General features: G+C 32.3%; 1 protein-coding gene across 3 annotated transcripts; it reads left to right on the top strand.

Moving 5' to 3' along the window:
* The first annotated feature begins 8,517 nt into the window (after nucleotides 1-8,517).
* LOC120124061 (type I inositol polyphosphate 5-phosphatase 8-like) lies at nucleotides 8,518-13,348 on the top strand. Of its 3 annotated transcripts, XM_039142818.1 has the most exons (11): nucleotides 8,518-8,562; nucleotides 9,519-9,562; nucleotides 9,655-9,739; nucleotides 9,834-9,878; nucleotides 10,094-10,181; nucleotides 10,415-10,510; nucleotides 10,630-11,110; nucleotides 11,202-11,398; nucleotides 11,487-11,595; nucleotides 11,773-11,921; nucleotides 12,693-13,348. In XM_039142818.1, the coding sequence occupies exons 2-11, from the start codon at nucleotides 9,533-9,535 to the stop codon at nucleotides 12,943-12,945; spliced, it is 1,533 nt and encodes a 510-aa protein (XP_038998749.1). In that variant the 5' UTR covers nucleotides 8,518-8,562; nucleotides 9,519-9,532; the 3' UTR covers nucleotides 12,946-13,348. The 3 variants fall into 3 exon arrangements, with proteins under 3 accessions (XP_038998749.1, XP_038998748.1, XP_038998750.1); XM_039142817.1 differs by lacking the exon at nucleotides 8,518-8,562 and having other exon boundaries at nucleotides 9,413-9,562; XM_039142819.1 differs by lacking the exon at nucleotides 8,518-8,562 and having other exon boundaries at nucleotides 9,413-9,562; nucleotides 10,097-10,181.
* The last annotated feature ends 1,937 nt before the right edge of the window (nucleotides 13,349-15,285 follow it).

The raw sequence follows: 15,285 nt of genomic DNA on the forward strand, positions 1-15,285 counted from the left end.
TTTAACAGTCATGGTTCATTTGTGATGCCTATCATTATTAATCACCGTCGTCGAAATACCTAAAATACTCAATTTATTCAACTTTTTATCCTAAGCTAAAAGATAAGATGAACTTTCACAAAACACGAATGTATTTAAGTAAATTCAAAGAAAAAGATTTAGGGTTACATTTCGATCTTGTTGGAGTTGCGCAATACCAATCGTCTAGTGGCAACATCCCTTCAATCGTTTTTATCGTCATAATGATGCCACAATCACAGTGAACCAAAGGTTTTGAATCTCCATTTTGCTCTTTTCCTAATTTAAAGCTGTTTTTGTTTTCATTGTTTTGACAACAAAAGTGGATGAATTTGTAACTTGATTTGAATTCCATTTAATTAAATCTTTTAAAATTCATATAATTCCATACACCTCCTCTATCGATAGAGATGGACCTAGGCGAAGCGGTCGGGAGCAGTCGCCCCCTCTAAAAATTTAAAATTATCATATATTTTAGATTTATTATATGTATTTTTCCATTGAAAATATGATTTTACCCTCTAAAATTTTACAAGTTCAAGTTCAAGTTCACTCCTCTAAAAATTTTATAAATTTAAATTTACTCTCTAAATTAAAATCTTACGTCCATCCCTCTCAAATCTTCAACGTTATTAAGCAACAAAACGAACTAATAATTCTTAGCATATTATTATTTGATCGAAGAAAATCGCGCAATAGATTTTACGAGTATATATAAATGCATCCGAGTTTCTAAAGAACACGATTGGGCCACACGGCATGCCGTGGCATAATGACTGCCCTTTTATCGTACCGTTTGTCAAAAATGTATTTCTATACGGAAATTTACCTACGAGTCTTTGACTAACGCACTACATTCTAATGTATTTGGTTTCGTGTCATTACCTAACTGTTAAATACCAAGCTAATATAGTATTAATTACATTAATTAATATTCATAGTTAACCGACTGAACCTCTTATTGAATTTATTGATAGTTCAACATTCATTTTAGGACCGAACTAAGTTTAAATTGTAATGTAATTTATTTAGTTATAAGGATAAATCTGTTTATGACATGTGTAATAGTGATTTGTTCCTGTTAATAGTGAAGAAACAAACTACGCTGTAAAGAAAACTAGCCTTTCCCAAATTTAAGAGACAATTTAGGGGGGGGGGGGAAATTGACAATATTCGTTTATAAAGAATAAAAAAAAGTAAACCTAATTAAGGTTTAATTAATGGGGTTATAAGATAAGCTCAAGTTTATCATAGGCAAAATCTCAATGTGGGAAAATCGAATGTATCTAAGATAAAAGATTAATCATCGTTAAAATCCAAGTGAAAAAGGAGTGGGAAAAAGTGCAGCAATTTGACCTGAAAATTCCACGGCCGTGACGAAGCCTTAATGTCTCGCCTCTAGGTGTCCCTTAAAATCTGGGTTACACATACTCTTTATCTTAAAATAAAAGATATTACGAGAGTCACGCACATTTGGGATTAGGTTGTAGGCTGATTTCATGATGGATCTGCCATGACACTTTGCCATCAACCATTGGCTAATCACATTTGTTTAATCCCAAATCATTGTTTATATCAAAGGGAACAGGAATTAAAGCACTTGAGACTTCAGCGTGACCATTACAAAAGCCTAGGGTGGATCATGGGATGGCCTAAGCATTTGTTTTTGTGGAACTAATACACGTGTTTAAAGCAAACTAGGCTGCTATTGTCATGTTTAATGTAAAGATTAGGAGTGATGCGTCACATGGAGTCGGGTTTTACGAGTCAAAACACCCCAAAAGCTACTCTACTGTTTCAGCTACGCTAGCTTTCTAGTTTTCTGCTACCCTTTGGTCTGACTTTTAATTTAGTTCTATATATACTGCATTTTAAACAAGAGTTTTTATATTTAAAAAATATAAATAATGTCACATCGGGTAGTACAACCGTACCCGACTAGCCAAAGGCGAACATTGCCAACTATTTAATCGGTACTAATTTACAAGATCATATTTTATAAACTTGGTTCCAATTGAAGAGATTCACGGTTCGGATTAGATTAGGGAGGTTAGGTTAGGTTAGGTTAGGTTAGGATAGGATAGGGTGGTAATAAACAATATTTAGCAATGCCAATTTCTCATAATTAAGGAGGGTTTAACTTTTTACCCAATTTTTTCTTTAATTCCTACTCTACCCAACTTACTTTTACTCATGTAGACATACATGGTTAGATTTTGCAAACAAGTTCTAATTTAAAAATATTTTTCTTTGAGTTTCGAGTTGTTGTGTTATTCAAGTCAACTCAAAATTTTAGTTTAGATTTAAAAGTTTAAATTTGTGAGATTCAAATAATCAAAAAATATTGAAAAATCAAAACATCATTTTGGACTTTAGTTAAGTAATAAAATGGACATGGAATATATATACATATATAAAGACAATAATATTGTGAGTCAAACAAAAACTTTGGGTCCTGCTTTGTTTCAAAAGCATTCCGGTAATAAAGCCAAGTTCAAATGGCTGTTTAATGATTCACACAGATAATTATAACACTATAATTACCTAATATCTGCTTCAAAGAATATATATTTTCGTACGTTATCGAGTAGGTTGAAATGAACTAGATGTACTTTAATTCAATACTTTGATTAAATAGTGGGAAACGACGTATTCTTCATGTAATCCACAAGTGCTCTAAGTCAATACCAATAATTAAGATGGTGTTTGATTGGATGAAATTTTTTGAAATTGGGGAAATTTGACCATACTATCCTCATTAATCTTTTGGTAACTTATTCATATATTGAATAAAAATATTTTTTTATTATTTCGGGTTGGGTCGGGTTTCTAATTCATATATTCGGGTCGGATCGAGTGAAACTTTATTTTGGTCGAGTCGGGTCGGTTTTTTAAGTGTGATATTCGGGTCGGGTCGAGTTCGGGTTTAGGGTGAAAAATACCCGACCCGAAAATATATATAATTTTACCTTATATATTTAGGAATAATTACAATAATACCCCTCTCTCTATATATTTGTTAAATTAAGTCACTGTTTTTATTGAATAAAAATATTTTTTTTATTATTTCGGGTCTGGTCAAATTTATAATTCATATATTCGGGTCGGGTAGGGTGAAACTTTATTTTGTTCGGGTCGGGTTTTTTAAGTGTGATATTCGGGTCGAGTCGGGTCGGGTTTTTTTAAGTGTGATATTCGGGTCGGGTCGGGTCGGGTTTTTTTAAGTGTGATATTCAGGTCGGGTCGGGTTTAGGGTGAAAAAAACCGGACCGACCCGAACAAATATATAATTTTACCTTATATATTTAGGAATAATTACAATAATACCCCTCTATATATAATTTTTTTTCAATTAATTCAATGTTTTTATTAAATAAAAATATTTTTTTATTATTTTGTGTCGTGACGGGTCGGTTTTCTAATTCATATATTGAATAAAAATAGTTTTTGGTATATTTTTTTGTAACTAATTAGCATACTCCGATTAGAATGTATTGAAATATTGCTCTATCTTTTGGTAACTTATTAACATATTTTGATTGCGATGATTTTAACTTATGATATTTATTAGCATGATTTTTATAATTTATTGAAATGAATAATCAATCAATAAAATGAAAATTTAATATTTTTTTAATTTTTTATAATATATTACTACATGTAAATTGTAAAACAAACTAAAATAAAGAAAAAAAATAAGAAGGGCAATTCTGTCATTTTACATTACTGAAATAAAATTCATCTGACATGTCTGCGAACCAAACAGAATATGGAATTGGATTCCAATTCCATTTCCTGCCAACCAAACAGAATATGGAATTGGATTCCAATTCCTGACAGATTCCAATTCCTGACAGATTCCAATTCCTTCACAGATTCCAATTCCATCATAAACATTCCAGCGAACCAAACACCACCTAAGTTTCACCAACAATAAATACTCAAAATATATATATATATATATAGGAATACAACAATTCGTCGCCCATGGTTTTCTTTGCAATTCTGGTTAAATATGCCATCATTTCCCATTTCCCATTTCCATGCATGAATCTAAAACAAACTCTAAATTTTTATTTTCTTCGACAAAGGAGAGGTGGAAAATTATACAAAAACAGCAAAGATGACTCCATGCAGCTGCCAAAGTCAAAACATGTTTAGCTTTAATTAAGAGGCTCTTTGACATTTTGAGTTGATAATTTATATGTGTATGGCGTTCAACCAGATGGCAAGTCCTTGGCAGCCGGTAGCAGTCATTGTAATAGGTCCGAGATTTGTAATTATAATAGAATCTTAATCCCTATAATGCATTGGGGCCAACCGGAGATATTAATAATATGCTCACCCACCCCTAGGGCTAAAGCTCAATCAATGATTGGTGTCCGAAGTTAAGCTGCTGTTGCTAACCAAACTAAAATAATAAACTGTCTTATAAGTAGAAAAGGAAAGCTATGGTTTAAGATGGGACGATGGTTTCATGCACGTTAGTATCTAATTCTAGTTACACATTTGCTTTTGGTATAAATATTATCACACTTAGTGATGGGGATAGGGATGAGAGTGAGTTAGATCGAATCAAGTTTTTGTTCATCTAATTTTTAACTTTTACTGGGTAAGATGTGTACCTAATTAAAAAAGGGTAAACTATACAAATGATCCATCGACTATAGGGCGATACTTTGTTGAGTCCAACGACTATTAAATGTTACAAAATGATCATGAAAAATTAGGGCATTGCTTTGTTGAGTCTCCGACTATTAAAAGTTACAAAATGGTCACCCGACTAATCATATATTCTAAAATCATATATTTTTTGTTAAAAAATACTGTAGTATGATTTGTACGTTAACTTGTTGACTACAATATGATAAAATTTGCTCTCAGGATCTTAAAAAACTATCATATTCCAATCAGTATATTAACGTCTAACTTAGATGACTGTCAATTTTTTAAAGAAAAATGACGAGTTTGGAATGTATGAATTGTCGAGTAACAACTTTGTAATTTTTAATAGTCGGAAGGACTTAACAAAGCAACACCATATAATCGGAGATCATTTGTGTTCTTTAGCCTTAAAAATATAGATAGAGACATAATATAACAATTATCCTTAAATATATTAAGGATAATTATAGTATTACTCAGAGGTTGAATCGATTATCTTTCACCCTAAACTCAAACTCAATCTGATTTGACATTATTCTTAAAAAACCTAAATTTTAACCTTTTTTTAAAGGCTTAATACAAAAAATAAGTACATAAACTTTACCTCGAAAAATGATTTGGTGTCTAAATAATTTTTCGCTAAAAATTGGTGTCTAACGTTTTCTCAATTACAATTTTAAGTCCAACTGTTTTATTTTTTAAAATTTTTAATAATAAAAATATTATTTTTAATGAAAAAAGAATAAAAACTTAATTTATTTACAAAAGAACCCAAACTTTTAATGAAATTATAAAAAATTAAAATATCTCATTTTAATCCGTTACCATGGTGGAACACCGGGGGAACACCGATGGAGCGACCGCGAGGATGAGTTTTGAGCGGAATTGGACGTTGGTTCAAATGGTGGTGATGGCGTGGCATATGGACGTCAAAATGACCAAAATCAACAAAAAATAACGACAGTGGCTTAAAATCTAACAAAACTTCGATCGATTTTCTACGACAAATTGCAGAAGCTTACGTCAAAAGGTTAATATAATGAAGAACAATATGTGGATTATACGTGTTAATAAACAACGTGCATGCATTTGCTCCGTACAATGAAGAACAATATGTGGGGTAGTTCTACTGTAGAGAAGGTTAAAACATAACATTTTTTGTTGCGCGTAACATAAAATATTAATTTTTTTCTTAATATTTTTGGATGTAAATATTCTTTGTAACATTTTAAGTTATAACAAAAAAATATTACTTTTTTATAATATTAAAAAAATTAATATTTTAAGTTACGCAAAACCTAAATTATTATGTTATTTATAATATTTTTGATTTTGTTTTTTCTCCACTTTATATTAAACTGATTTACCGAATAATTCCCCATATTTGAAATCATCATGTATTTATTTTTGCTTTTTTTTCTCTCAGTCTGAAAACTAGTGGTAGAGAATCTTGGAATTAGAGAATATTTTTTTATTAATTATCGTTGAAATAAAATAAATCCAAAGCAGATTCAATTAAACACATGGTCTGTCTGCTCTAAAACCAGGAAATTTCTTGGAATCCTAAATCAATAAGTTTTTATGTATAATATATTTGTTTTTTTAGTAGAGTTTAATTTACTAAAAAAATATAAAGTATTTTTTAAAAAAGTCAACCATAATAATCATACAAGACTCCAACTTGGACAAATCAAGGAGATGACTTAGTTGAATCAAAATGACAACAAAATTCTGAATCCTCAATCATAAGTTTATATGATGTGAAATGGATTAGTTTTAATTACTACATATATTTTATATAAAACAAGTTCAATGAAGAATTTACAGATCGAATTTCATTAAATATTAGTGACATGAGATGATTATATCAAGCAGTCGGATTAAGTCCTAAATTATCTGCTTATAGTATTTAATATAATAATATATTATTAGAGTTTTAGTTCTATTTTTGTTATATGTCATTAACAAATTAATTATAATACTAATGTATTATAGTATGATAATATCACGTCATCATTAAAAGAATAAAAAAATTACTATATTAGTTAATTCTATTTATTTTTTTAATACGAATGATTAAAACAGAATTAAAATATAATATGAAAATATAATTTCAAAGAAAAAAAAGTTAAATGAGAAAATAGAACTACAAAAATACATAAGTGACTAAATACATAATTTAGTGGTGATTTTCCCCAAAAATCACCCTTTCCCACTTTATTTCTCTGTCAGACACCATTTTATCTTTATTTTCCGATCTAACATCCATGGAAGGAAGACACGATCATGCACCGCGCCTTGATGTGGTGCCACGTGTTGAAAGGCAAGACTCATGCACCGCCTTGCTAAACGTGTAAAAAATTGAGTGATACTTTAGTAAATATTTTTAAAATGGTGTCAAATTTGTAATTAATTTCTTTTAGGTGATATTTATGTAAAAACATCAACTTTATTTATTTATTTTTTTGTGTAAAAACATTAAAATCTTTAAATATTATTTTGCAAATTATTTTATAACTTGAATTTTTTTTATTTTTGCATGAAATTACACAATAAGTATAATATAGTATAGAAAAACTTTGAGTATAAGTAATTTAAAATATAAATAATTTTATAAAAGTTTTATGACTAGTATATCAAAATACACAAAATGATTAAGATGCAGCGATAAAGATAAGAAAGCAAATGTTAAAGAATAAGTTGTTTAAGTCAAATTCCACTAAAATTTGCTAAGTTTAACAGGTTACACACACCTAATACGTTACTGCTCATTTACTATCTAGCAGAGGTCTGTGGTAGTAATTTATATTTCTTATATACATGCTTTTATTTGCAAGCTTATTTGATTCCTTAGTTGTAATTAAAAATGAATAAATATTATTAATTGTTGTTAAAATGATAATTAATGAATAATAATTCATTTAATTCATCAATTGTAATTAAAAGTTTATTTTAATATTTTTTTATATTTTTAAACAATTAATTTTAAAAGTCAATAAATTTTAAAAAAATATATGAAATTGATAATTTTTTTTAAATTATAAAATATTTATTATCATCTTCATCATTTTATAAAAGAAATACTAGTTATAAAACTTTTATAAAATTATTCATATTTTAAATTACTTATACTCAAAGTTTTCCTATACTAAATTATACGTATTGTGTAATTTCATGCAAAAATTAAAATTTGTCGAGTTATAAAATAATTTGTAAAAGAATATTTAAAGATTTTAATGCAGAAATTTTTTTTATGCAAACACAAAAAATAAATAAATAAAGTTGTTATTTTTACACAAATATCACTCTAATAGAAATTAATTACATATTTGATATTATTTTAAAAATATCTAAGAATTTAACACTCAATTTTTAATGTAACACGTGTCATAAGGTGTGATGCATTAGTCGCGACTTCTTGCAAAGATTTTTTAGATCGAGAAATAAAGATAAAATGGTGTATGAAATAAAATTTGAAGGGGTGATTTTTTTTCAGGAAAATCGCCTAATTTAGTCCCTGTTTAATGTAATGAGTTAACCGATCCACATCAGAAAGATGTACAGACTTTGGACTTCAAAGTTAGGCTTCGTTTCTGCCTGGAAACTATTTTCTTTTTGAAGTCTTTCTCTCCTTTTCTTCCCCAGCACTTATATGTCTCGGATGTAACCGCCCCTATTGCCTTTTACGAGGAGAACTTCCCCCTGCGATTTCTTTTCTCTTTTCCTTGCAGAAGAAACCTGAACTAAATGCTCCACAGTCGGAACAGAGGAACATCAACCAAAAAGGAATAAATAAGGTGGAAAAAAGAGTGGATTTTCAGTCCCTGAAACTTCACCATCTTCATTCCCTTTTGGTCTACTTTCTAGCTCATAAAAGTTGTAAGTGTTTCTCAACTTTTGTAATATGGGTTTTTCTTTTTTTCTTTTTCATTTTTGATTTTCTCCAAATTATTAACAATGACATTGAGTGACCCCCATTTGTTTGCATTAAAAGGATCACTTTGTTTCATTGCCCGGCCGCTCTGTGGGAACTCTGTTTTCTTTTTCTGACATTTAGTCCCCTCTCAATTTTCCCATCTTCCAAACGTGAGATAATGATCTTATCTTCAGATCTTCGTTAAGTTCCTTTCATTTCACTATCTTCATGTCCTTCAAAAACAACTCATGTGAGATGGCTCAATCATCTTTCGCTTTCCACTTGTTTTTCATGATTGAGTTTCAGCTTTAAATCCATTTCCCCACGGTTTCCCCTCTTTCTCTTGATCTATCCGAAAATCATGCAGTGATGCCGATGTAGACAAAGCTCCCAGAAATTAGTTTCACTTTTGGTTAAGTACAACGTACCAAATAAAATGCCAAACTATTCCCAGATTTTTCTTCCATCTAATCCTCTCTGTAAAGACGGCTAAAAGCTGGAAAGCCTTTTTCTAAAACCCAACGTTTACGGAAAACGATGAACCTGGCCTATTTATCCATCCTCGTTTTCCTTTATACTATAATTGATGTACTATGCTTCCTTTTCTTATAAAATGTTATCTTTTCCGTCTACGTTGCTTCCTTGGAAGCTGCCTCCATTTCACCTGAAACTAGTTCTTTTATATTCCGTTGAATTTCTCCGTTTTTCACTCGCAATATAGATAAATTAATATCCCTCAAGCCTTTTGCTGTCAACTCTGCTTTTCTTTATTGAACAGTTTGTGTATTTAATTCACAAAAAATAATATAATTTCGTGAAATATCTTTGCATTTAAAACTGATGTTTAATCAATGATCTGATATAAAAAAATCCGCCAACTTGTGTTTTGATCTTCATTTTAAATTTCCCGTGTGCTCAGGCGGTTGATCAACAATGAAGACAGATATGAGAAAAAACTACAAGGTACGCGCGCCTTTTCTTTCTTCTCCGATATACACTTCGTCGGATTTTGATTAATGGGTAGCTGAAATTGATTTTTGTTGGCTGTTTTACAGTCTTCGTGGCCTAAATTAATCGCTCGAAAATGGCTGAATATACCGAGTGGAGCTGACGAATTTCAGTCCGACTACGACATGAACGGTAAAATCCCATCCCGAATTTCCGCTGAAAATTTTATTGTCGGACTTCGTTTTGGATTCAAATATCAAGCAATCCATGTTTCTCTTTTTGACAGACGAAACTGATCTAAAGAGTTGCTCTGACCAGGAAAATTTCTCAGGTAAAATATTACTAATCAGTTACTAATCAGGAAAATTTCCGTGAAACAATGAGAAAACTGGGAAAAAGGGATTATCGTATTTCCCAGTGTGATTTCTTTTTGATTGAACGTTCTAATCAGTTGATTTTGATTGATCAAGAGTTTTAATTATATGCCACATGACGGGCAAGATTTGACTTTTGCTGTAGCAAGAACTAAGATTTTACTTTTTATAGAAGGCTGGTCAACGGAAACTGCCAGCGAGATTAGACCGTCGAGAAGTATGCCGGAGCCACCACCTGTCACCGGTTCACTCAACCTCAGGCGAGTTTCTTAAAAACTTTAATTCGCGCTTTTAGAATTTTTGTCAATGATATGCGCTAGAGGATTGAGTTCGAGTGACTGCTGACTACATTTGTAAGATGTGTGTATGCATTATCAGTATTAGCAAATTTTAAATATATATTATCGTGTAATCACGATAAACTATTATAAAATAGTACGGTAAACTAGAACTATTGAAGATGTGTTAAAGATGTTTTTTTTTGGGTTTTCAGGATGTTTGTAGGGACATGGAATGTCGGAGGAAAGTCTCCACACGAGGGTTTGAACATAAGTGATTGGCTAGGCTCGGCTGATATCTACGTTCTTGGGTAAACTCTTTCTTCCATTACTCCAAATTGCTTCATCATTGAAAAATTTTCATTTAGAAAAGCCATCATTGTAGTATTTTGGAATGATTTGATAATCCGGATTTCCTTGAACCTGTTAGGTTCCAGGAAATCGTTCGGCTAAATGCCAGCAACGTGCTTGGAGCCGAGGACAACGAACCGGCTGCCAAATGGCTTTCCCTTATTCGTGAAGCTTTGAATTCCGACCAAAGTGACCAAGAACTTGCTCAACGTGATAGCAATGCCACTGAAGAAAGCAGTCCATCCTTGCTGCACCTTGAGCAGCAAGCAATCCCGAAGCCTAGGATCAGTTTTAGTGATCTACTCTCAATTGAAGATGAACTTGGACAAGAGAATTTCGAAAGATTGCTAAGTTTCAATTCTGATTCGGTCGAGGAAGGCTCTCCTAGCCCGACCTACATGTCTGGCAGTCTGACCCGGCAACGCTTCTGCCTAGCTGCCAGCAAGCAAATGGTAGGGCTTTTCTTGTGCGTATGGGTTCGATCCGATCTTTACAAGCATATCAGCAATCTGAAAGTCTCATGTGTTGGCCGTGGCATCATGGGATATCTTGGAAACAAGGTCAGCAGTTGCACTTATTCTACACTGTTGTTTACATGTCAGTTCTGCAGTTGTATTAACTATTAGCTTCTTTTGAATTATTTGGTAACAGGGTTCGATATCCATTAGCATGACGTTGCACCAAACGACATTTTGCTTCGTTTGTACCCACCTGACTTCCGGGGAGAAAAAAGGGGATGAGATCCGAAGAAATTCTGATGTTGCGGAAGTATTAAAGAGAACAAGATTTTGTCATTCTTTTAGAGATATTGGTCGGCCATTCCCCCCACGGAGCATTTTAGATCATGAGTATGCCCCTTCACTAAAATTATCCATTAACTTTTCACACTTTTTTGTTTGAACTCTCAACGTTTTTTCCTTGTTTGTGTCTGTTCAGTAAGGTTATTTGGTTAGGGGATTTGAACTATCGGCTCGCTCCTGGTTGTGCTGATACACTTGATTTACTGAACAACAATGACTGGCAAGCGCTTCTAGAGAAGGATCAGGTGAGAGGCTAATCTACATAAGATTTTTTTTCCCCTTCAGATAAGATGTCAGATTTGTTTATCTCTTAGCTGTGGCTCGATTGTCATGTGAAATAAAGACAATAGATGATTGACCTTGATTTTCTTCATTGTTTATTTCAAGATCTAAGATGTTACATTTCCCTAATTTCTTGGCAGCTAAGGGTCGAACAAAGGGCGGGTCGGGTGTTTTCCGGATGGGAAGAAGGCAAGATATACTTCGCTCCGACTTACAAATATCTCGCCGACTCTGACGACTATGTCGTCCAAACATATAACTCGAAAGAAAAACGACGAATCCCCGCCTGGTAAGGTTTCACATTTATGTTCTTTTCACCTCAATTTACCAATCCATAGGAATTAAATTAATCCCATGTTGTGCATTCTTTAAGGTTGCTTGTTGGAAGTATCACTCTTAAAAAACTATTCCTGTTAACATTTACAGGATTTGAATATATTTTTGCATTGTTTTGATTACTTGAACTTCTGTTCTTAATTTTGGCAGTTTCCGTTATTTATTAGATTTTTAATAGAACTTGCCGACCCTCAGAACATGACTACAGACTAGTCTTAGTTGTTCATAATTAAATGTCATGCACTATGATTAACCAGTACTATCATCTCCTCGATACAAACAATGTTATGTTGGGGAACACTGATACCATTAGCAAATCAATTTTCAATAAACATAAGGAGCACGTTTCCTATTATTTTAAGGAATCTGATTGTGTAGGCAAAGGGCAGAAAGTTGATTATCATTTGCATCATTAATCTAGTTTAGCTAAGGTTTAAACAAAATTTTCAACTGGTGATGAGATTAATTAAATATCGGTCGGCAAGTGTGGAATTTGTCTTGTTCCTTTGAATAAAATAGTGACCTTAAATAACCGACCATGTTTAATTAAACCTTGTTGCCAATTCATGTGATTGGTGAAACCTTAACCATTGACATATGCAGAGTCTTCATTTAGTTTAATCATTATGAATGTTTCCTTGTTGGTGGCTAAGTAAAATATTATATAAGATGTCAGGAACTTATCCATATGAAGACTTAAGGAATGGTTTGAAAATGAATGCAGGTGCGATAGGATCCTATGGATAGGTGAGGGACTTAAGCAGGTTTGGTACTCGAGAGGAGAGTGTAGGTTCTCGGATCATAGACCGGTTTATTCTCTCTTCTCGGTCGAAATGGACTTATCAAACAAGCAAATACCTACTACTAGATCATGCCCTCCGAGGTTTTCGTCAAAATCTGCCTTGACTTCAGCTTGTGGGGGAAAGGTCCAAGCTGAGGAGCTGTTGGTAGTTCCCAGAGCACAAAGCTCTGCATAAAGACAACTAAAATTCGAAGTTACAGCTGATTCCCAGACCATAAATACTGATATGCTCGTGGTGGACTAACGTGACACTTGTGTTGTCGACGACGACGACCTCGAAGTGATGATGGACAGCAGATGCATTTCCCGGGTCCATGAAATAAAGTGGGTTTGGCGGTCATTCCTGATATTTTTGAGAAAGCAATGATCTCAATGTAAATATGTGCACAAACAGATAAAGCAGCAGCCAGAAGGGGGTTTGAAGCCCATGCTTGTTTTTTGTTCAACTGGAAGAGGGTTTTTTTCAGATTTGTTTTTGTTTCATTTGTATAACAGATGAGAGTACTTGGATTAAAGTGAAAAATGTAAATGAAAAAAAGTAAACGTGTTCGCAGAGAAAGAACTTTGATTAACAATGTTATTAATCAAAGATGTTTGTGACTCTGGATCGTGTTTCATACCCTTTTTTACTTTTAGTGGTGTAAAATTAAAATTAGTCTTTAATATTTATTCAAATGATCATTTTAATCCTTCGATTTTAATCTTGAATATTTTAATTTTCAGTCAAAACAATCTTAACCGAGTCGATAAATGCTCCAATAAGGCATTGAGGAAAATTTTTCTCAGTTAAAGCACCATCCATATAATTATCTTGAGTGGGACGTTTTGAACAGTATCACCAGAAGAAGTTGAGGACAATTGACATGTTTGAAAAAACGATTGGAACACACCACGTCTTCAAGTTCCACCGAATCATCGTGGCTAGCCTCCCTCTCTTCTCCCTCTTAACCGCACATTTTAAATTTAAAGCAACGTAAGAGATGAAGAGTCTGAAGATGTTAGGTACTTCGTCTTCCGGAAGATGCAACATTCGAATAAATATTAAAGATTAAATTTAACGTTATGTATTTTGAGTAGTTTAGGCTCTTATTTTGAGCATGATTTGGATATTTATTTTTATAGTAAGATAAAATTATAATGTTTGATTTTTTTTTTGTAAAATGGAAAAAAATTATTCAAATAAATTTTAAGGGTTAATTTCAAACAATATGTATTTTTTAATTATAATGGGGGAGTGCTCTCTTCTTATCCCACGTTGACGTGTAGGACTTACATGAAATGGACCGACTTTCTTGTTTGGGAAAAAGGATCTTTTGGGTTTTGGAGAAGCCCCATGCGTTACTCCGAAGTACCAATCTTCCATCAACTTAGTTAAAAAGTTTTTTTTTCACAATCCATAAACCCGAAAATTATTTGGCCCAATAGGACACACCGATTTTTATTTTGCAATATACGACAAAAGTTACAGTACATGAAGAACTCATCACCTCCGTTAGATATATTATTTTATTGGTCACAGTTTAGTGAGTCCTATGTAGGCCATTATTTTAATGTATTTAATAGGACTCGTCACGTCGAGGTGAAGAGTCCTTTAAGAAATTATTTTTTAAAATTATTTTTATCAATTAAAATTTTTTCAAAATAAAAAATAATGGAATGAGTGCCCTTGAATTAAAAAAAACTAGTCATTTATAGTCGTTGGGTAAAGGGCAACAACAACAGTCAATTGCCAATGGTCACTATGGAACTCGTCACCTCGAGGAGTCGAGTTTGGTCAGATTTAATTTTAAAAAATATATTAATTAAAAAGTTAAATTAATAATTTTATTACAAAAAAATAATTAAAGACCGTTTACAAACTAATATATACATAATAAAATTTATTTATATTTTCGTAGTTCTTGACGATACCGAAGAGTGGTCGAATGATAATGGACGAGGCTCGTCGAGTACATCGGGGTTGTCCACCTTGATCGTCTTCATCTACATCTTCGTTTACTTCTTGAAGAGGAGTTGTACTAAATATCACTCCACTTTGAGATCCACATTTGAAATACGATGATCAGATGCTTATGGTATTTAACGTCATCATTTCCGTCATTGACTCGACTTGGTTATATTATTGACCACATAAGATATGATCCTTGTAACACCCTAAATTACGAGTTAGTAGTTTCGGATTTACCCGATAGGTAAGTGAACCTCGTGAAATTCATAAGTAAAGTTGCTGGGCTAGATTGGGTTTGGACTTGGGCCCAATTAGCCTTAATAAGAGGGTTTTTGAATAGTGGAAAGATAGAGAATGGCCAAAAGTGTAATTTCCCATTTTTTAAGTTGACGGTTTTTATATCCCATTTTGTCACTTTCTCTTCATTTTCATTTTTTCCTTCTCTTCCACTTTTCTCATTTCTTCCCCAAGAGCCAAAATCAAAGGTAAGACATTTGGGTTATTTCTCACTTCTTTTAAGCTTCATTTTCGTTCATAATCCCTTCATTAAACCTTTATTAATGTTTC

Source organism: Hibiscus syriacus, unplaced genomic scaffold (assembly GCF_006381635.1).
Source record: "Hibiscus syriacus cultivar Baekdansim isolate YM2019G1 unplaced genomic scaffold, ASM638163v2 tig00110410_pilon, whole genome shotgun sequence".
NCBI classification, from domain to species: Eukaryota; Viridiplantae; Streptophyta; class Magnoliopsida; order Malvales; family Malvaceae; genus Hibiscus; species Hibiscus syriacus.